At 52.3% G+C, this 22,988-nt stretch overlaps 2 protein-coding genes across 10 annotated transcripts in view; one reads left to right on the forward strand and one right to left on the reverse strand.

Annotated features, from left to right (window-relative positions):
• ENDOV (endonuclease V) overlaps positions 1-22,988 on the reverse strand; it is an 82,503-nt gene that overhangs the window by 23,676 nt on the left and 35,839 nt on the right. For 2 of the 9 annotated variants that reach the window (XM_069541966.1, XM_069541949.1), the window contains 2 exons: positions 21,963-22,102; positions 16,636-18,155 (listed from right to left, as the gene is read on the reverse strand). The exons of 4 other annotated variants lie outside the window; for them this stretch is intronic. In XM_069541966.1, the coding sequence (XP_069398067.1) occupies positions 18,117-18,155; positions 21,963-22,102 (179 nt within the window). In that variant the 3' untranslated portion in view covers positions 16,636-18,116. Of the gene's footprint in view, positions 1-16,246; positions 18,156-21,962; positions 22,103-22,988 lie in introns of those variants that run through there. 3 more of the 9 variants (XM_069541954.1, XM_069541962.1, XM_069541964.1) reach the window with 3 other exon arrangements.
• On the forward strand, positions 1,859-11,570 carry NPTX1 (neuronal pentraxin 1). The gene is made up of 5 exons (XM_069541948.1): positions 1,859-2,449; positions 2,732-2,939; positions 5,016-5,260; positions 6,486-6,665; positions 7,432-11,570. The coding sequence occupies exons 1-5, from the start codon at positions 2,006-2,008 to the stop codon at positions 7,651-7,653; spliced, it is 1,299 nt and encodes a 432-aa protein (XP_069398049.1). The 5' UTR covers positions 1,859-2,005; the 3' UTR covers positions 7,654-11,570.

The following is a 22,988-nucleotide window of genomic DNA, read 5'->3' on the forward strand; positions in this document are numbered from 1 at the left end:
GAGTCGCCTGCTGGCCTGAGGCGCAGACACGCGTGGGACAGTCATGGCCAGCCCCTCCCGCGGCACAGGGGCGGGCCGTGAGCTTCAGCGGGTCCCGGCGCTCGGTGGTGGGCGAGCGCGGCCCCAGGGGGCTGAAACTCCCGCACAGCCCTGGACAGAGTCGCGCGGAGCCCAGACCTGCCACGTGCGGGCCGCGGGGTCCCTCTGGCGCCGGGAAGCGGAGGCCAATGGACGAGCAAGGGCCGCGCCGGCTCGCAGCCCCGCGCTAGCGGAGGGTTCACGGCTGAAGCAATGAAAGAACTGTGACCTCGGGTAGCCCCGGGGATGGGAGGAGGATGCGGAGAGGGAGGAGATCTTGTTTTATCAAACAGGTCCCAATAGAGTGGCTTCATTTCCCATCCGCGGGCAGAAGTCAGCCCCGAGCAGGGACCCGGGAGCTTCCCAGCTGTTGGGCCATCGCGGCGCCCAGAGAAGGAGAATGAGGGGCTCGGGGTGCGGGGCGAGGGTGTCCTCCGGGCTGCCCCAACTGGGACTGTCTCTTTGGCTCGACCTGTCGCCTGCAGTCAGATCCCGGAATCTTGGCGCCTCCTCTGTACAGTGGGAGCTTGGAGCGGCGGCTTCCGAAGCGCCTTTGGCTCTGACCGGCAGGGGCTTAGGTCCTAGTCGGGCACCGGAAACCGGACGGGAAACTGGGAGTCGAAGCCTGGGGCGCCGCTGCCCAGAAAAAAATGGCTCAAGTGTGTGGGTGGGTGAGTGAGGTGACTATGAGTAACATAGCATACCGTGGAGCTCCTCAGGGGTGACGCCCCCCTCCCGAAGCCCGGGACTCCTCGCCACCCGCGGAGAAGTGGGCAGAGCTGGGGTGCATGGGCTCCAGAAAGCCCAACACACACGCGGACACACGCAGACATGGACACACGGATGCATCCCAACTAGCACACGGACACGCACACGTGCCCTCACATCTCCGCTGTGGGAAGGCGCTCGGGGAGCGCAAAGGGTCCGCTTGCAGGGCCCCCTCGGAAGCTCGGCGCCTCCCCGCGAGGCTGCAGGGAGCGTCCAGCCCCGGTGGCGCCGTCTGCCCGGAATCGGACCCGCTTGGCTGGCAGGAAAGGCTTAATCCGCTAGGGACGCCTCCGAGAATTGCCCGCCTGCCCCACCAGCATGATGTGGTGGCTGTCATTCCCGGGAGATGTTGCCAGTCTCCAAAGCCCGGAGCCGGGGTGGTGGGGGCGCAGGAGAGCCGAGAGCGAGGTCATAGGGAAGCCCCGCGACCTGGGGTGTGTAGCATCTTTACAACCCCATACGGACATTGAAGAAACTTGGAGCGACCCCGCGACCCCGCTTTGGAACCTGGGAAGGTAGCGAGGCTCTGCTCCCGGCACCCCCAACCCGGCACACAGGTGTGGACGACTTGAGTCCTTGGGGACCGGTCGAGGCCCGGCGAGTGTTCGGCCCAGCGGGGTGAGCCGAATTCTGTCCCTCGGGTCCGCCGTGGCCTCCCGTGTGCCCCAAGTCCCGTCGGAGATTTGGAGCAGCACGCAGGTGGCCCATCCAGAAGTCCGGGGCCGCGGCCCGGCCCACCCTACTCTCCACACCCGGCTCCCTCCGCTCTCGGCGCCTTCGGGGAAGCGGCGCAGGCTGGGACGGGGGCGGGTGGGTAGAGGATGGTGCAAAAGATGAGGCGGCGCCGGGGTTTGGGGAGTAGTCTCCCCTACTGCGCGCTCCTGCGACCCCAACCGCACAGCGGGACCCGGCCGCAGACAATTAAACCGGGATTCCTCCCCCGCTGACGTCGCCAGCGCCGAGGCCCCTCCCGCGGTGGCATAAAAGGCGCGGGCTCCGCAGCGCAGGCGGCAGTGGGGGCCGGACAGCGCGGCGGTGCGGACTGCGCGGCGGAGCAGCCAGCAGCGCGGCGCCCAGAGCGCGGGCCGCCCGCGGAGCCCCAGCCGAGCCGAGCCGAGCCGAGCCGGGCCCGGAGCGCCGGGTCCCAGCGCCCGCAGCCATGCCGGCCGGCCGCGCCGCGCGCACCTGTGCGCTGCTTGCCCTCTGCTTCTTGGGCAGCGGGGCCCAGGATTTCGGGCCGACGCGCTTCATCTGCACCTCGGTGCCCGTGGACGCCGACATGTGCGCCGCGTCCGTGGCCGCCGGCGGCGCCGAGGAGCTCCGGAGCAACGTGCTGCAGCTCCGAGAGACCGTGTTGCAGCAGAAGGAGACCATCCTGAGCCAGAAGGAGACCATCCGCGAGCTGACCACCAAGCTGGGTCGCTGCGAGAGCCAGAGCACCCTGGACGCGAGCGCGGGCGAGGCGCGGACCGGCGGCGGCCGCAAGCAGCCCGGCTCGGGCAAGAACACCATGGGCGACCTGTCTCGGACGCCGGCCGCTGAGACGCTCAGCCAACTCGGGCAAACTTTGCAGTCGCTCAAAACCCGCCTGGAGAACCTCGAGGTCCGCGCGCGCCTCTGTTTCCCCTCCGGCTCACGCGCCCCTCTGCCCTCCCCCACCTCCATTTCCGACCCTACCTGACACCCCCAACTCCGGTCTCGGCCGGGTGCGGATGCCTGGCTGAGGCCTCCCCAAGCCTGCGGGCCCCGGAACGGGCACTAGCCCGAGCTCCCTGCCAGGCCGCCCCCGCAGTCGCCCTGAGGGGACCGCGCCACCGGCCTCCCGGCACGGTCCCTACTCCACGCGTAACGATATGGTTTCCCCCCCGCCCTTGCACCCCCGCAGCAGTACAGCCGGCTCAATTCCTCCAGCCAGACCAACAGTCTCAAGGATCTGCTGCAGAGCAAGATCGATGACCTGGAGAGGCAGGTGCTGTCTCGGGTGAACACTCTGGAGGAGGGCAAAGGGGGCCCCAAAAACGACACCGAGGAAAGAGTCAAGATCGAAAGCGCCCTGACTTCCCTGCACCAGCGGATCAGCGAGCTCGAGAAAGGTAGTGGTCATGGGGTGGGGTAGGGAGAGGGCTGTCCTTGCATCCTATCTCAGCTCCCTGGACCAGTGGGACCCGGCCTCTGGCCCTGGCTTCCTGCACAGCTCAGGTCGGGAGTGTAAAAGCCCTGAGCTCCTCCACCATTTCTACCTTAGGTTCTCCAGCTGATGTTCCTAGCAGGGCTAGGGTGCCCTGGGCTTGGGACATCTGGGGAAATGGAGTGAGGAAGGGATAGCCTGGGGCTCCCTCCCTGTTCCCCTGCCACAGTCACACACTCACAGGAATTTTTCAAGTCTGATCTGTTTAGTCTTCAGCAACTTTGCACTAGAGCCATGGCTAGACCAAGTCCTCCCTGGCTAAGAAACCCTGGTTCTAGCCAGTCCCTATCCCCAGCAGAGAGCAGGGCACGGGCTGCAGCTGGGTCCTCCTGGTCCACAGCAGATCTGGGCCCTGAGCAGGCTTCCTCCCAGTTCCTTGCAGCCCCTGGCATCCTTTAGGGATTTCCAGGTCCCCCTTCCCCAGCCCTGAGCACACTCCTGTGGTTTTCTCTTATAAATGACCCAAGCTCAGGCATCTTGCATGCTGCCCCCCTGTTCAAGTCGCCAACCCCAAGTCCCAGTCTCGCCCGGGCTCACGGATGAGCTTGAGAGGCTCAGCCTTGAAGCCTCAGAAATCAAACAAGGTTGTAAAAGGGGAGGCGGGGGGATGCGAGGCTGGGAGCAGGGCCACGTGACCCTTCTCGGACTGCAAAGTGTGTGCTGGATGGATTTAAACAGTGCCATCTTAAGGCACGTTATGTAACTGAAAAACAGATCGGGGAAGGGAGGAGGGAGAAAGAAGGGGGAGGTTGGGGAAATGAAGAGCACCCCCTGGAGAGAGACCAGATCTGCTCCAAGGGCAGGGGGCTGCCAGCCTGAGACAGAAGGGGAACATAGCCAGCCCTGCTCTGTTCCCTGACATCTGGCTTAGAGGAAGGGGGTGGGGTAGCTGACCCAGTGGGATGCCTTCTAGAAATAATTCTTGGCCTAGAGGGCCGGTTTAGTGCTGGGCTCTCTGGCAGCACCCCGTGTACACCCTGAAGCTGGTGGGTGTGTGTTCCTGGCTCTGGGCTGGGTGCCCATGCCCACTGCTGGGTTGGAATGTTTTGACTGGAATCAGTCACACCATGCCCAGGGTCATAGCCACAGTGGGTGTGTGAGTTGGGAGAGGGCAGACAAGCGTTCCCTGGAGATGTTGCCGACAGACAGGGAGCTGGTGGCTGAGTATAAAGGGAGGTGATGGGGCAATGAGTGTGATTTTTCAGGAAACATACCGGAAGCTCACCCTGAGAATGATTGGCATTGTCCTCAAAGCAGTCACCTTAGGGGAACCTGGCTCTAGGGCCATCTTCGGGCTCCCTGCTGTCCTGCCCTCTCTGCAGGGGCAGACAGAGCTGCTCGAAGAGACTCGGAGGGGACAGCTCTCCTTCCTGTGGGGTGGATGGGATACTGGAAACAGCCTGAGTCCTCAGGATGAATTGGCTGGGTCAGATGAGTGACCAGGGGCTGCAGTGTGTCCTGGCCTTGAAGGAAGTGTGACGGGCCCCAGGGGCCTGTTCTGAGCAGCAGCCAGCATCGTGAAACAGGTTGGGCTCCCAGAGGGGCTACTCTGAGGGGAGTTAGCCTCTTTCCTGGTGAGGAGACCCCCTTCCTCTGCAGCCACACCTTTGAACAAGCATTGCTTTACAGGGTGTGCCCTGACCCACTCCCTCCCCATGCCACTGCCCAGCTCAGGTGCAGATACTCAGAGCCCATTGTGTACAGGCTTCCCCATCCCAGCCTGTCCACGGGGGCCACTATGTGGGAACCGGACCCAGAGTGCAGAGACTGTGGGCCAGCTCTTTCGGTCTGGCCCTGTGTCCTGGGGCAAAGTACTTGACCTCTCTGAGCTTTGTTTTCAGCATCTACAGAACAGAAAGGAGTCTGCTTTGTCTGCATCACAGAGCCTGGTTGGGGGCAGGGGGGTTGGCAAGCCTGCTTTAGTCTGGGACAGGCGCTTTGTCAAGGTGCAGGTGTCGGTACTGTGTCCCGTTCTCTGCAGGTCAGAAGGACAACCGCCCTGGAGATAAGTTCCAGCTCACATTCCCACTGCGGACCAACTACATGTACGCCAAGGTGAAGAAGAGCCTGCCGGAGATGTACGCCTTCACAGTGTGCATGTGGCTCAAGTCCAGTGCGGCACCGGGGGTGGGCACACCCTTCTCCTATGCCGTGCCCGGCCAGGCCAATGAGCTGGTCCTCATTGAGTGGGGCAACAACCCCATGGAGATCCTCATCAACGACAAGGTAGAGCCTCTACCCTTCCTTCAGGATTTGCAGGGCAGCAGGGTGAGGCTTCTGGGGCCCCAGTCCATGCCAGTGGCCAGGGCAGGTCTGGGTGGTATGAGATACACAGCCTCGGGTGCTACTGTGGCCCCAAGAGGAGAGCTCGCCAGGCGGGGCTGAAGGAGGGGCAGGGTGAGAACTGGGAGAAATGGGGAGGGGTACCCTTGCTATTCTCTGTGAACACGGGGAAGCTGGAACCCTCCCAGACAGAGGCCTCACAGATGGGGGTGGAGGAGGAGGATCCAGGGGCCAATCCATCCGGCTGATCAAACCCTGACTCCCTCCCTCAGCTGGTCTTGGAGCTGACTTTCCTCCCCCATATTTGGGAGACCATAGATGCTTGGGGTGGTGGTAAGGATGCTCCCAGAGAGTCCACATCAATCCTGCTTAGCCCCCTGCCCCTGGGAGGAGACCAGGTCTGCATAAGCCCTTGGGAGAGGGCACCTTTTCCCTCCAAGGAACCCGTCTCCATCTTGGCCCTTAATCCCTGCTAGCTGTGGAATTAGCTGTCAGCTCTCCAACTCCCTCATCACCACGCCAGCTTTGGTAGTTAATGTCTAAAACCTGGACTGAGACTTGGAGTCCAAGCCTTTGCTCTTGATGCCTTGCCCAGAGAGGGCTGTGCCTTTCTGGGGCCCCATGTCCCCAAGTTAAAAGGGTATGAGGGTTCTTTTGTCAGCTGAAGCAGCCTCCCCGCCTGAAATGTTAGAGTGGGAGTGAAATTCCAGGTCAGGGGCTGCTCTGGAGCGTTAAAAGGCATGGTGCCATCTCCCCTGGCATCTTTCAGAGTCTCTGTAAAAAGGCTGGGCGGGTTTTAGACCCAGAGGATCTGGCAATTAGAGATGGAGCATTGGAAGAGAGGAGAGGCCCAGAAAGCAGCAGTGAAGTCAGCCCCCAGGGGTGGCTCATCCGAGGGCAGGTTTTTTGGACTGGCCCAGAGGTAGGAGGGTGAGTAGGAGTGAGGAGATTGCATATTCAGATCAATCTGGACAAAGCTTCCCATTTCCTTTGTGATTCTGTACTCCATCAATGGATGGGCCTGACAGTCCCGAGGGGCAGGTGCTGCAAGAACTCAGTAATGGCTCTTGATATTTACTGTAAATACCTATGACTAGTAACTAGTGACGATCATTGATCCTGATGGTGCCCATTCCCATCTTGTCCTGTATGTCGTTCTCCTGCCCAGGTGGCTAAGCTGCCCTTTGTAATCAATGACGGCAAGTGGCACCACATCTGTATCACCTGGACCACCCGGGATGGGGTCTGGGAAGCCTACCAGGATGGCACCCAGGGCGGCAACGGCGAGAACCTAGCACCTTATCACCCCATCAAGCCACAAGGCGTGCTGGTGCTGGGCCAGGAGCAGGTACAGGCTGTGGGGGGCAGGGACAGGGTGAGGGGGAAGTGGGGGCCACTGGCTGCAGGGGGAGGAGCCCCACAACCGGAGACTAGGCCGGAGAAAGGAGAGTGTGTTGGGAGGGAGGGGAGAGAGGCAGCAGGAAGCAAAGTGGGAGGGAGCTGGAGAGGGAAGTGGTTCCCCTGAGAAGAAGCCGTGGAAGCAAGTGATGAAGCAGTTTGGGCAAAGTCCCCACTCTGAGTGGGTTCTTTCAGGAAAGGCAGGAAGAGGGGGCTCTGTCTCCAGACTCTCAACTGCAGCAATGCTCTTTGGCACGGGAAGGCCAATCGTGCACTTAGTGATGCATAATTTATTTCCTGGAAGTGGTTTGTCTCCCATTGGGCACCCAGGAGGGAAAGGCAGGCAGGAGAGCCCCAGGCCTTCTGTTCTTGTTCGGCAGCTATGGCTAGCAAAGAGTGACATTAGAGTTTCCTGGGGAGAGGCAGGGAGTGTAGGGGAGGCCCCCAGGCCCTGCTCCCACGGTTGTCCACGGTCTTAGCTGACACCCTCCCTCACTGGGCACCTCTCAGGTGCCCCCAGGAGAAACTCTGCATCCAGGGCAGAGGAGGCCAGCATCACTGCTGTTCCTGAGCTCCCTGGAGGGCAGGGACTGATGCACAGCTGAGACAGATGTGCCCAGAGGTGGACGTGAGAGCCATACATGCTAGGGAGGCTCTCCTGATAGGCACTCACCACTCTGACCCCCTCCACCCTCACCCTCTGCTTTTCTCTGAAGGACACTCTGGGTGGCGGGTTTGATGCCACCCAAGCGTTTGTGGGCGAGCTGGCCCATTTCAACATCTGGGACCGCAAGCTGACCCCGGGGGAGGTGTACAACCTGGCCACCTGCAGCACCAAGGCCCTTTCCGGCAACGTCATCGCCTGGGCTGAGTCCCACATCGAGATCTACGGTGGAGCCACCAAGTGGACATTCGAAGCCTGTCGCCAGATCAACTGAGGCCTGGGGCTGGGCTGAGCCTCCGGGTCCCCGGGTCCCCAGCCCCCGCCCGCCTCCCCCTGCTTGTGCGGTGATGATCCGTCGTCTCTTCTTCTCTCCCTTTCCCCCAGGAATGACTCAAGGCCACCGCCCTCGCACATGCGCACACGCACACAGCCTGGTCTCATCCTCGTGCACGTGAGAAGCAGGCCCGGCTCCCATCTGCCGCAGGTGTCCCCACTTCTCTCTAGGAGCCCGCGCTGTTTCTCAGGCATGCCCCGTTCACCACCAACACTGGCGGCTGAGACATTTTGAAAAATGCACATGTAGGTGAGAGGACTCGTGTGTGAGTGTGACTCTGTGTGTGTGTCTACAAGGATCTGTCTCTCGGGGGAGGCCTTCTCTTTTAAAATGAGGTATTCCTTTTCTTCTTTCTCTGTTGCTTTGGGAAGTCTCATGACTGGTCTAATCTCTGTACTTGCCAACTTTGGTGGCCGCCCGTGTGCCTTGGGGCTGGTGCAACTTCTCCTGCCATGCGTTCATCTTTGTTTGCAAACCTTTTTCAGAGCGACATATCTCTATATTGATAGAATAAATATCTTTTAGCGCTTTGTTAAAGGCTAGGGACCTCTCCAAGGAGAATTTGTATTTTGTCGTAGAAGTAAATTCTCTCTGAAGGGTTGAAGGCAGACTGTGTCCTGTGATGGCACCACATGCTGGGAGGGGGCAGAGGAGGTGGCACTAGCCTCAGGAGCCAGGCATCCTGCTGTTGACCCCTAAGGACAGCACTGGGCCTGGGAGGCTGGCCTGCCCACCCAGCGTAGCCAGCTCTGGCCCAGTATCCCATCTGTAGCCCTCAGCCTTCCCACCTCCCCAAGCTCCCCTCCAGCGGCCAGCTGGTGACCCCAAGAGAGGAGCATCCCACCCATTGCCCAGGAAGCCAGGACCTCTGGACCCTTCCCCTTGGCCTCTGGCAGTGGATGACCTGAGGCTTCAGTGGATCAGCTGGAGAACAGATCTTTTAGACCAGGAAACCCACACTCTGATTGAGACCCAGCCATGTAAGGCCATAGCCAGTCAATGGGCCAGGTCCGTGGTAACTCTGACAGCCATATTCTTTACCCAGGCTGAGGCAAGTCCAGAGACCTCTCCATGGAGAGCTAGGCATGGCCAGGCCGGGGCCTGAAACCCATTCCCCATCTTACAGAGCTCAAGTTCTGATGCAGCCCCCAACCCGTCACCAACTGGTGACATTGACACCCAATCAGTGTCCAGAAGCTTTGACATTTTTTCTCCCCATGAAAAACTAACATGTGTGTCTCCTTCTAGTCCTTCCAAGGTGGGGAGAAAAGTGTGTGTGTGTGTGTGTGTGTGTGCGCGCGCACGTGTACGCGTACATGTGTGTTGAATGAGAGAGAGAAGAAGAGCACTCAGACGGATCACGCCCAGGGGAGGGTGAGCTCCCTGCTTTGTTGCACCATCTGGGGGTCGCACACCCAAGGGCCACCTGGACTCTATCACCAAGAGTCTAATTAGCAAAAGGCTGGCAAGTCTTTCTAGAAATTCTACTGCACTGCCTGGCTCATCTACAGCTGCAGACATTTCTTCAGCAGGAGCAGGTGTTCTGTCTTCTGTTTTTTTCCAGAGGCACCTGTCTCCTTAAACGCAGGTCCGTGTTGTGTCGGAAACCTAGTGCATCTGTGTGTGTCTGTGTTGGTGTTTCTGTGTCGGTGTCTGCGTGGGTGTCTGCACGGTACCCAGTCGCCGTTCTGCAATGCATCACTCTCGTGCTGAGGGTGCGGCCCAGGCGCCGGGCTGCGTGTTGTGGTTCAACAGTGGCTTTTTTCTGAGACCATCGTGCTTTGTCAGAGCCCGTCCGGCTGTGGCATCTATGGATCTGCAGGGACCTTCTCGTTTGCATGTTCCTCGGGGCGGTGTGTCCCTTGCTTCCTCAGTCTGGTGTGTGTTCCCCTGCCTGCATGAACTTCTCTGGTTCTGTGTTGTGTGCCCAGTGCCACCCCTTGTTCTGTGACCATCCATGTAGCTACTGAAAATGGCTGGGTAAGCAAGCCAAGGGTGTCGGAGGAGGTCACGGGAGAGACGGAGTCCCTCTCTCCCTCCCCACTCCCCAAACACACCAAGAAGTATTTTTAACGTGTAGGTTGAGAACAAGCCTAACATCGCCTGTGGTTGGGACAGAGCGAGAGCTTGGAAGCCCCCTCTAGACCAGATCAGCCCCACCCCTCACTTCAGCCATCTCGGAGCTGTAGGCAAGGCCCAGAGGGTGCTAGGTGCTCTCCTTCGGCATCTCCCACCAGCCCCTGCCGATCTAGCGATCTACCGGACCCCAGACCACCTTCTGCCCCAGTGGGCTCGGTGGGAGCTGTCCATTTAGGACCACAAGCCATCCTCTGCCCTAACTAAAGGTGGGCAGAGCACACCTGTGTCCCTTTGGCCTCCCCTCCCTGACCTGTTCACCCTCCTTGCCCCCCACCCCGATGCACCCATGGTGCCAGGGACAGAAGCTGATGTTTAACTCCCTCCTCCGCCCCAACTGGAGCCTGTGCCAAGCCCCTGGCTCCCTCACTGTGTTAACACTTGGCACTTCGCCAGCCCCGAGAAAGGTAGATGACACAGCCACAAATCTAATCCACATAGTTTCCATCTACTCCTTAATCTGATTGATGTTCCCTCTTGCACTGAATAATACATGCCTATCTCAGGTAAGCCATTTTATAAAATAAGGAGATAAAAAAGCACTGTCGAGACAGTGTTTGCTTTTGCCGAGCTGGTGTCCCACAGCTCCCTGGGTGTCCGAGGCGGCAGAGCTACTGACAGAGGCTCTCCGGGCCCTCGAGGGCTTAGAGCCCACTTGAATCGTAAGCCTTCTTGCTTTTGATAACACAGTATTATTTCTCTTACTCTAGAAGAAAAAGTTTATTACCAAAACAAGAGTATTTTTATGAAAGAAAAGGACAAACCTATAAATTAACTCAACCTATATTTCCCTTGAAAATACTTTTCAGGCTCCGCCAAAACGTAGAACTGAAAGCATGTATTTTGGAAGAAAGAGATACATTTTGTATGCTTTCTGTTCCTTTTGTAGATTCACAGTTTATTTTCTAAGACTGCAAAGATCACTTTGTCACCAGCCCTGGGACCTGAGACCAAGGGGGTGTCTTGTGGGGAGTGAAGGGGAAGGGAGAGGCCGGCATGAGGGTCACAGTTGTTCCAATGAGCTCCAGGGAGGGGCCACCTGTTCTCAAAGACATGTTGGGGACTGGATATGCTCTGGTCCTTGATGGTGGCCCCTCAGTCTTGGAGCTGACTTGTCAAATGGAATGAGTAGAGGACTTGATGGTCAGTTCCAAACCTGATAGAAGAAACTAGGGTTCTGAACTGTGAAGATTAAGAAGATGGTATCCTTTGTAATCTTATGGCAACCAAAACGTGGCTTAAAGCAGTCATGGTTTCATCTCTTAAAACACAGTGTGTAAATTTATTCAACTAATGATGGGAAATGTATCACTTCCATGTACAGTGGACTTAAGTGCCATTTGTTGAAAGGGAACAAGTCATTGAGAACAAAAAAGCCCAATACTTAGAGTCCCAATTTTGTCTTATTTGCCAAAAAAAATCAACAACGACAAAGCAAACCCCTTCTGGTTGATATTGTTATATTGTATATACTGTATAATAGGAAAGAGAATTGATGTATCTTACTTTTTCATTATTTGCTAACCAAAGCTGTACATTTTTCATATGATCCACAGCCTTTTGGGTATCTAATGGGTCAAAACCATGGGACCTGCCACCTCCCATCAGCAGTTCTGGAAATGCACTATTTCTACTGGTATTCTTGCTTTTTTTTTCATTTTCTTGCTGAAATGACATGAATTGTTGAGTTTATTTTTACACAGTAAAGAGTGAAGAAAGACTGTGGTCTCCTTGGAATATCTCTTCTTTCCTCAAGCTTGCAAATGTCACCTCAACCTACTGGGCGACCTCAGGGGCCCTCCCAGGATATGCCTGCCTACCCATTGCCCTGTGCCCCTCAAAAATCCAGCAGCCACCTGGTGATAGTGGATATCGGGTGTGGGGAGAGGGCCTGCCCAATTCACAGGTGCAGCCGACATCGAGGCAGAGAGCAGTGAAGTGATTCTGCAGTGTGTAGAGACCACACTGGGGCTTGGATTGCAGAGTATCTGCCCGTTCCTCACCTCATCTGCAGCCCTGCTCCCTCCTGAACCGATGCACTGCCCACAGCACACTTGGCTACAGGTCCCAGGTGGTCTGGGCTTGTCCTTCCCAAGCAGCCCTGCTCTCCTTTGCCATATCCCTGCTGACCCATCCTTAGGGTCCCCAGGCTGTTTCCCTGCACTCAAGCAAGACAGCACCCCCAGGTTCATATACCAAGAAGATGGCTGATGTGGGAACCCTGGGCACTGAGAAGAACTCAGTTCCCTGGTTCCTTATGGGCCAAGCTAGCCACTGGATGGACATGGAGCCGTGGAGCTGTTCCCTTCTGTGGGATAAAATCAATGAGCACAAGTCAAAATAACCTGCCTGGTTGATTGGTCTCCCCCATGCCCCAACACACATGCATGTACATGCACACACACTCCACCCACCCACCCACCCACACACACACACACACACACACACACACACACACACACATGCTGAGTTAACAGATGGGACCTGGCCAGGACTCAGGAGCTGGAGTTTGGTGGGGTGTAAGTGAGCTGCCCATTGCCTGGAGTAGTATGTACGGAGGGGGTTTGGCCTCAGAGCAGTTGACCACTCACCCTGTTGACCCTGCAGTAGGAACCCCAATTGAGAGAGAGAAACCCCTGCCAGGCTGAAGACCCTGGGCCTGTTAGTTGCCCTTGGTGTGCAGTGTCCACCTGGAGGCTGCACACGTGTGGCCGGGCCCAGGGTTGTGCTCAGTGCCAGCAGCTCAGGCCGACACACCACCTCTTTGCCTCCCACTCCTGCAAGTGCACAGTTATGTCTGTAATAACATCACTCTTACATTTCTAATTTCTATGAAAGTGCTCATTCAAAACTTCAGTATTTTTACTATCATTAGAAACAAATTACTTTCCCCACCTCTCACACCTGATCTTGGCACATCAAGGGCTGAATTTAGGGACTGTGGAGCAGAGAATAGCAGCTTTACAAGGAGACAGCAAATGGGAGCTGGAGAAGAGGGACACAGGCTCAGGATTTCAAAGCCAGAGAGTGTCTCCAAAGCCATTGATGCCAACTGCCCATCAGATGCATGAAAATGTTCTCAGCTTACACACTTCCAATGATAGGGAACTCGCTATCCATAGAGACAGTCTGGCCCACTTTCAAACAGCTCCAGCTGGGAGTTTTTCTTTTCTATCTTTCATATTTCTTTTCTGTTGTGCCCAATTCCTTATATTGAGCTGCAGCTTCTATCCATCTGTTTGCACACATAGAGACAGGCCCCATGTTTCCTAGGGTTCAACCTTTGTGTCTCTCCTGCACCACCTGGCTGACCTGCTCTAGGGGCACACTCCTCCCACCCCAGAAGCCCCCCAAGGGCAGCAGAGTATAGACCAATCCCTAGAGGGTCCTTGCTCTAGGAAGCTGGGGCTTGTGCTTCATCTGTGGGCCCCCCAGAGTAGGAGCAGCACAATTCAAGGAGTTCCAGCCTCCTCCATCTCCTCGTCTGCTCCCTGCAAGGCTCCCAGCGAATGGGCCTGTGCCCAGGAGCCCCCTCTCTGCAGACCTCCAAGGAGTACAAAGCCACCTGGCTCTGTAGAGTTAACTGCTGGCTGGAAACAGGAAATAGGAGAGAAGAAAAGCGGTGGCTGTGGGGAAATTAGAAAGGTTCTGGAACTCTTTGGAAGGCCTGTGGTTCTGAGCTCAGACTTGGCTTCTTTGTAGAAACCAGATGCCCTATAGAAGAGACTGGAATGCTCAGCCCAGCCAACAAGGGTCCCTCTGGGGGCTGGAGTCAGCTGGAACTGCTGCCTTGACCTTAGCAGAACTGCCTTCCTCCCACCCTGAACCCTCACTAGGAGATTCTTTCCCATTCACAGCTGGTGGTGCTTGCCTGGGCTCAGGCTCATCAGCTGGCTTTGCCAAGGGCCCAGGCCCTCAGGAGTCTCTGTGCTCCACCTCTGGAGGTGCCCTGGCAGTGCTGCCAGCCTCCAGGGGCCATTGGCATCCATACTGTGCATCACACTCTGTGCCTGACTCGTTCCTATGCTTTATCTCCCATCATCCCAATGGCTACCCTGATGACAACGCTGAGTTTGCAGATGAGGAGCCAGTGGGGAGGCTGAGTGACTTGCTGAGCTCGTGAGTGGCACGGTGGGTGCTCAGACTGCAAATCTTCTGTCTTTCCACACTAGCTATAGGTTCAGAATTCATCTGTAGAAGTCAGCACCAGGGAGGACACCCCCTTGAAGAGGACCTAGTGCCAACCTGAGCCTGTGACCCTCTGACCAGATCTGCTCTTCCCTCGAACTCCACTGCTCTGTCATCATCCCTGAGCCCCCAGGTTCTTACTCACTCACATGTGATGCATGTGGTGAGTTCCTGTGGCCTTGGATTCCCAAGATGCCCTTCCCCATGGAAGCAGAGCCTCCCTCCTCTCCTGATGTTCAAAGAAATTGTTTCTAACAGTCTGATTGTTTCTAAAGCCTGGCATGCTGCATGCAGTCCATGGGGTGGCAAAGAGTCGGACACGACTGAGCAACTGAACTGAACTGAACAGTCTGATCCTTAAAAACTGAAAATCATTTCATTTCGTGGTTTTCCCATGAAGCACACTTGGCATTTCCTGAGATTCACTCAAGGAGATAAACAATGGTTTTCAAGGACTTAGTTTCCCCTGGCATAGGAAGACAGGGTGGGACCAGGCAGTCTCTTCAGTCTTTGGACTCTCCCTGGAGCCCAGGACCAATCTGTGGGGACCAGCAGGGCCCTCTCTGCAGGCTGCCTGATGTACTTGTTCCAAGACCCCTGCTCACATAGGGCACCTCTGCTCCCTGCCCCACCATTGGGCCAGCAGCCATGCAATCTGCCCTCAGCAGATTGTTCTTCAATGCTAACTATCCTTTCAGGGTCCTTCTTGTCCTCCCTCAAACCTTCAGACTATTTCTGATCTCTGTTGGTGGACCTGGGTGACACTGTCTCCCCAAAAGTTTCTCAGCTACCATATAAATCAGGGTACTCATAGGTACTTGGGTCAGGGGCCACAAGTCCAGAGCCCCCTGCCATGACCTGGATTTGGCAGTCTCCCTTTGTGGACAGGGGAAGAGAAGGGTATTGAGAAAATGGATAACCACAACTGAGCCTTTAGAAAAACAGACACACAGGAGATTGGCCAAGATGGCAGAGCAGAAGGACCCTGAGCTCACCTTCTCTTACAAGCACATCAAAATCATAGCTATTTGCAGAATAGCCATCGATGAAAAAGACCAGAACCTACCAGAAGAGATCTTCTACAATTAAAGACATAAAGAAGGAACCACACTGAGACTGGTAGAAAGGGCAGATCCTTGATAAAGTCAAGTCCCATAACCCTGGGTGGACAACCCACAAACTGGTGAATAACTACAGTGTAGAGATCCTCCCACAGGAGTAAGAGTTCTGAGCCCTGCATCAGGCTCCTCAGCCCAGGGGTCCTGAACCAGGAAAATGAGCCCCCAGAGCCACTGGCCTTGAGAGCTGGCAGGGCTTAATTTGGAGGGCCCCACAGGACTGTGGGGAAAAGAGATTTCACTCAAATGGTGTGCACAAAGTCTCTCATGCTCCAGGACCAGGGCAAAAGCAGTAATTCTATAGGAGCCTGGGCCAGACCTACTTGCTCATCTTGGGGAGCCTCTTGGAGATGCAGGGAGGGTGGGGGCTTGAGGAGTGGCTCATCTTGGGGACATATACACTAGGGACAGCCATTCTTCGGAGCTCCTTCTACCACATTGATGCTAATGCTGGTGAGCACCATTGTGTGGGATCCTCCCTCTAGCTCATCAGGGCCAAGACCTGGCCCTACCCAAGAGCCTGTATAGGTACCAGAGCTGAGACACCTCAGGCCAAGCAACTAACTGGGTGGGAACACAGCCCCATCAGGTCAGACCAGATGCCTAAAGACCTCCTGAGCCCTCAGCCTCCCTTGGACACAGCCCTGCCCACCAGAGGGCCCAGAACTTGGCTCCACCCACCAGTGGGCAGGCACCAGACAGAAGAAAATCACCATCCCACAGCCTGCAGATACAGCCTGCCTGTCAGCAGGCCAGACACTGCCCTGGAATCATCTGGGCCCCAGCTCTGCCCACGAGCAGACTAACACAAGGTTCAGGACGCCCTGGACTCTGGATCCAACTGTGTCAGGCTATCCCCCACCCCTACCCCCAATCACTAATGGTGTGACATCAGCTCTGGAATCCCAGACTCCAGGACTTGGCTCTGGTTGTTAGAGGCTGGTACTAAGCCGAGAGTTAATACCTATCTTTATCAAATTATTCCAAAAAATTGCAAAGGAGACACTTCTGAACTCATTCTATGAGGCCAGTATCATTCTGATACCAAAACTGGATAAACACATCACAAAAAAGAAAACTACAGACCAATAGTACTGATAGACATACATGTAAAAATCCTCAACAAAATATTAGCAAACTGAATCAAACAATACTTTTAAAAGGATATTATATCATGATCAAGTGGAATCTAAGCCAATTATGCAAGATTTTTCAATATCAGCAAATCAGTCAATGTGATACACCACCTTAAGAAACAGAAGTATAAAAACCATATGATCATCTGGATAGATGCATAAAAATCTTTTGACAAAATCCAACACCCATTTTATATAAAAAAGACAACTCTAGAACGTGAGGATAGAGGAAAATGCCTCAACATAATAAAGGCCATATATGACAAACCAACATCAGCCAACATCATACTCAACAGTGAAAAGTTGAAAACATTTTCTCTAAGATCAGGAACAAGACAAGGATGCCCACTCTTATCACTTTTATTCAACATGCACTGATAGTCCTAAGCATAGCAATCAGAGAAGAAAAATAAAAGGAATCCAAATTGGAAAGGAAGAAGTAAAGTTTTCACTGTTCACAGATAAGTGTAGTAGAAAGCCCTAAAGATGCCACTAGAAAAGTACCAGACCTTATGAATGAATACAGTACGATTAGAGGCTACAAAATGTATACACAGAAATCTGTTGCATTTGTATACACTAACAATGAACTATTAGGGAGAGGAATTAAGGAAACAATTTCATTTACCATTACATCAAAAAGAATAAGATACCTAGGAATAAAGTTAACTAAGGAGGTAAAAAAACCTGTACTTGGAAAGCCGTTATAAGACACTGTTGAAAGAAATTGAAGACAACACAATCAGATGGAAAGATGTATCAATACTATGTTCTTGGATTGGAAGAATCAATATTGCTAAAATTATCACACTACTCAAGGCAATCTACAGATTCAATGCAATCTCTGTCAAGTTACCAATGATATTTTTTCAAGAACAAGAGAAATAATTGTGAAATTTGTATGGAAACACAAAAAGCTCTAAATTACAAAAAAAAATATTGAGAAAGAAGAACAGAGCAGGAGGAATTACATTCTCTGACTTCAGATTATACTACAAAGTTACAGTAATCAAAAGTGAATGGTACTGGTGCAAAAAAAGACATATGGATCAATGGAACAAGACAGAAGGTCCAGAAATAAACCCACACACATGATTGATTAATCTACAACAAAGGAGTCAAGCACATACAATGGAGAAAAGACAGTCTCTTCAATAAGTGGTGCTGAGAAAAGACAGTCTCTTCAATAAGTGATGCTGAGAAAACTGGACAGCTCTGTGTAAAAGAATAACATAAGAACATTCTCTAACACTATATGCAGAAATAAACACAGAATGGATTACAGACCTAAATTTAAGACCAGAAGCCATAAAACTCCTAGAGGAAAACATAGGCAGAACACTCTTTGACATAAATTATAGCAACATTTTTTTTGGCTCTGTCTCCTATGGCAAAGTAAATAAGGGCAAAAATAAACTAATTAAACTTAAAAGTTTTGCGCGGCAAAGGAAATCATCAACAAAAGGAAAAGACAATCTACTGACTGGGAGAAAATATTTGCAAATGGTATGACCAGTGAGAAGTTTATATCCAAAATATACAAACAGCTCATACAACTCAACATCAAAAAAAGAACCTGCATAAAAAATGGGCAGAAAATCTGAATTGACATTTTTCCAACGTGCACGTGCAGATGGCCAGCAGACACATGAAAAAGATGCTCAACATCACTAATCATCAGGGAAGTGCAAATCAAAACCACAATGAGATATTACTTCACATCTGTCAGAATGGCTGTCATCAAAAAGAACACAGGGACTTCCCTGATGGTCCACTGGTTAAGACTCCTCATTTCCATTGCAGGGGGCATGGGTTCCATCCCTTGTTAGGGAACTAAGGTTCCCACATGCTGTGTGGTACATGGCTGAAAAAACAAACAAACACACACACAAATAATAAATGTTGACAAGGTATGGAGAAAATGGAACCCTCTTACACTGTTGGTAGGAATGTAAATTGGTATAGCCACTGTGGAAAACAGTATGGAAGTCTCTCAAAAAACTAAAAACTGAAAAACTAAAAATAGAACTACTATGAAAAGTAGAGTGTCAGTTGCTTAGTCAGGTCCACTGTTTGTGACTCCATGGACTACAGACCCCCAGGCTCCTCTCTCCATGGGATTCTCCAGGCAAGAATACTAGAGTGGGTAGCCATTCCCTTCTCCAGGGGATCTTCCTGACCCAGGGATCCAACTCAGGTCTCCCACATTGCAGGCAGATTCCTTACTGTCTGAACCACCAGGAAAGCCCCAGCAATTCCACTCCTGGGTATACATTTAAAAAAAAAAAACCCTAAAACTAATTAGAAAAGATGTGCACTCAGAATAGCATTATTTATAATTGCCAAGATAAGGCACAGAAGCAATCTAAGTGTTCATCAACAGATGAATGGATAAAGAAGATATGGCCTATACTATACCCACACAGACACACACACACTGGAATATGTATATGTATATATAATGGGATACTACTCAGCTGTAAAAACAACTGAAATCTTGTCATTTGCAACAACATCAGTGGACCTGGAGGGCATTATGCCAGTGAAATTAGTCAGAGAAAGACAAATACTGTATGATACCACTTACATGCGGAATCTAAAAGACACAATAAACTAATGAATGTAACAAAAAAGAAGCAGACCCACAGGTGCAGAGAACAAACTAGAGGTTACTGTGGGGAAAGGGTAAGGGGAGGGGCACAACAGGCGTAGGGAACTAAGAGTAGAAGCTACCATGTACAAAATAAGCTACAAGGATATATCGTACAGCACAAGGAATACAGCCAACATTTGATAATATCTATAAATGTCTGTTGTGTTAGTCGCACAGTCGTGTCTGATTCTTTGGCACCCCATGAACAGAGGAGCCTGGTGGGTTACAGTCCATGGGATTCTCCAGGCAAGAATACTGGAGTGGGTTGCCATGCCCTCCTCCGGGGATCTTCCCAACCCAGGGATCGAACCTGGGTCTCCTGCATTGCAAGCAGATTCTTTACCATTTGAGCCGCCTTAAATTGTGAATCGCTATACTGTACACCTGTAACTTATATAATATTGTACCTCAACTACGCTCAAGTTTTACAAAATGGGAAAAAAAGAAAAACATACACTTATTCATTCATTCATTTATTGAATACCTATTTCCTGAGCACCTACCATGAACAATCACCTGGGGCAGGTGCCCAGTGGGTGGTCTGTGGGCAGAAGAAGGCTCAGCTCAGGCACCTGGACCAGCTCCAGGCTCAGAAACAACGAAGGCAAATGGTGGGGGAGGATGGGGGAGGGTGAGGAGAGCGGGTGTGAGTTTGCATGCTTGTGTGCCTATAAGGCATTGCCAAGGAAGCCGTCTGTCCGCTGTTTGATTTCTGTGCTTCTCAATTCAGGCCAAGGTGGGGGGCCATCTGCTAAAGTGGGCACAGAGAAAACATTTTCGCTGTGCAGAAAATTGGCTTCTGAGGAGAGGCTGTGTGCTCAGCACAGAACCAGCCTGCAGAGGAGACGCTGGAGGCAGCGGGCAGGGCTGGGGTGCAGGGAGGAAGGCTCCGCTCGCGTGATCTCGCTCAGGGCTGGGGAGATGCCCGTGCTCCTGCCCCATCCTTGTGAGGGCCCAGGCCCAGATGGTCAGTGTCTCTAAGGCATCAAACCCCTTCCTGAAACTTAGGGGTCTTTGCATGGGACTTGCATAGGGGGAGGGCTGCACTGCTTTTCAATAGCTTTATTAAGACATAATTGACATAGCATAAAATTTACTCATTTAAAGTATACGACTCAATGGCTTTTGGTATATTACATTACTAATTTTTAAAAATTGTGGTAAATGTAAACAACATAAAATGGACCGTCTTAACCGTACAACTCATTGGTGTTATTATATTCACAGCGTTTGCAACTATAACTATTTCTAAAACTTTTCATCTACCCAAACAGAAACTTTGCACACATTAGGCACTGACTGCCAATGTCAACCCTGGTAACCTCCAATCCCTGGTAGCCTCCACTCTACTTTCTGTCTCCATGAACTGACTATCTTAGGTGCCTTATATAAATGAATCATACAGTATTTGTCCTTTAGTGTCAGGCTTCTCAGCATGTTTTCAAGGTTCCTCCATCTTGTAGGGTGGCTCACAATGCCATTCCTTTACAGCTGAATAATATTCCATCGTAGTGATAGACCACCTTTATTTATCTGTTCATCTGTTGATGGGCCCTTGGGCCCATCTTTGGCTGTTGTGAATAGTGCTGCTAAGAATGCAGGTGTGCGGGTGTCTGTTTTAGTTCTCCCTGTCAATCCCTTTGGGTATATACCTAGGAGTAGAGTCATATGGTGATTCTATGTGTAGGTTTTGAGGAATAACCACACTGTTTTCTTCAGTGGCTTCACCATTTTACATTCCTACCAACAGTGTACTAGGTTCCAGCATCTCCACCCACATTTGTTATTCCTGCTGTTGTTACTCGATGGTTGTCATCCTAATGGGTAAGGACTTCCCTGTAGCTCAAACGATAAAGAATCTGCCTGCGATGCAGGAGACCAGGGTTTGATCCCTGAGGTGGGAAGATCCTCTGGAGAAGGGAATGGCAATTCACTCCAGTATTCTTGCCACAGAGAAGCCTGGTGGGCTACAGTTCATGGGGTCTCAGAGTCAGACACAACTGAGCGACTCACACACACACACACACACACACACACACACACACACATCCTAATGGGTATGAGGTGCTATCTTACATGGATTTGATTTGCACTTCACTTCCCTAATGTCTAGCCAAGGCTATGGTTTTTCCTGTGGTCATGTATGGATGTGAGAGTTGGACTGTGAAGAAGGCTGAGTGCCAAAGAATTGATGCTTTTGAACTATGGTGTTGGAGAAGACTCTTGAGAGTCCCTTGGACTGCAAGGAGATCCAACCAGTCCATTCTGAAGGAGATCAACCCTGGGATTTCTTTGGAAGGAATGATGCTAAAGCTGAAACTCCAGAACTTTGGCCACCTCATGCGAAGAGTTGACTCATTGGAAAAGACTCTGATGCTGGGAGGGATTGGGGGCAGGAGGAGAAGGGGATGACCGAGGATGAGATGGCTGGATGGCATCACGGACTGGATGGACCTGAGTCTGAGTGAACTCCGGGAGATGGTGATGAACAGGGAGGCCTGGCATGCTGCGATTCATGGGGTCGCAAAGAGTCAGACATGACTGAGCGACTGAACTGAACTGAACTGAATGATTAATGATATCATATCATATCACAAAATACTCGTGATATATTGATTTTCACGTGCTTATGGCCATTTGTGCATCTTCTTTTCAAAATGTCTATTCAAACCCTTTGGCCATTTTAATATTAGGTGTTTGTTTTTTTATTGTTGAGTTACAGAAATTTTGTATATATTCCTTATATCCATCCATTATTGGATATATGACTTGTGAATATTTTCTCACATTCTGTGGGTTCTCTTTTCACTCTCTTGATAGTATCCTTTGATACACAAAAGTTTTTTATTTTGAAGTCCAATTTATATTTTTTTCATTGCCTGTGCTTTTAGCATCATATCCAATTAATAATTTGCTAGGCTAATGCTACTCGTTTTTGATTCCCCAGCCCATGTAAATTAGTTCTCCCTGTGATCCTGTCTCATTGCATCCATATCCCCTTAGCAGTGCCAGCCACACCTGATTGGTCTGCACAGCTCCACATCTCCCTAACGCAGAACCCGGGCAAGCAGAGGTCGGGTCTGTTTCCTTCCTCCTAGAAGATCCTTCTGGCTGGAGCATTCTTGGTTCTGGTCTTTGCTCTTCAGAATTCTGGTTCTCTAAGAATCACAGAATGTTAGCGCAGATGTAGAAAGAAGAAAAAAGCAACAGAAGTTCTCTTTGAAATAAGGACTGGCTGCTTTCATGCACCAGTGGAACTGGTGCTTGTCACACGCTGGCTTGACTCGGTTTAGGAAAATATCCCAGTGGCTTTTGTTGGTTTGGAAGGTGGACTCACCCTCTCCCCTGCCTTCAAGGGTTCAGGCAGGAAGAAAAAGGCAAAGGGAGCTGCTTGCACAGCAGCAAAAGGGACTGTGGTTTTTATAGACATCCTGGGAGGGAAGAGGTAAGAATCTGTGGAACAGAAAACTAGGGAAAGAAAAGAAACAAAGTGGTCAAAGGCCGGGCAGGAAAGCGCAGCTGGCCAGAAACGCCTGTGTTGTCATCTGTAGCAAGTTGCTCCATCACCCAAACACAAGGGAATGTCTGCTTCCAGAAAGGCCCAGGTAAACGAAGCTCTGCACAGAGAAGTTGGGTGGTGTCCAGTGTAGACCCCCTATCGAGTGTGAAGCAGAAGCAGGAAACGTGAAGGCAGAAAAACATGGGGACCCTCACGGGACCCTGAGTTTTCCGCCTTATACGGATGGGAGCTGTGCTAGGGTGAGTTGTGTCCTGTCGAAATTCATATCCACTCAGAACTTGTGAACTTACTTGGAAATATGGTCTTTGCAGGTGTCACATCAAGTTAAGGCACAGTCATACTGGATTACAGTCACACTGGTACAAAGCCTGGGAAATTTGGCCAAAAGCACAGGGACATAGTGAGAAGGTCAAGCGAAGACAGGGCAGAGACTGGATGATGCTCCACAAGCCAAGGATCGCCAGCAGCCACCAGAAGCTGGAGAGGGGCCTAGAGCGAATTCTGTCCCAGAACCTCCAAAAGGA

The sequence above is a fragment of the Ovis canadensis genome, chromosome 11 (genome assembly GCF_042477335.2).
Source record: "Ovis canadensis isolate MfBH-ARS-UI-01 breed Bighorn chromosome 11, ARS-UI_OviCan_v2, whole genome shotgun sequence".
Classification (NCBI taxonomy): Eukaryota; Metazoa; Chordata; class Mammalia; order Artiodactyla; family Bovidae; genus Ovis; species Ovis canadensis.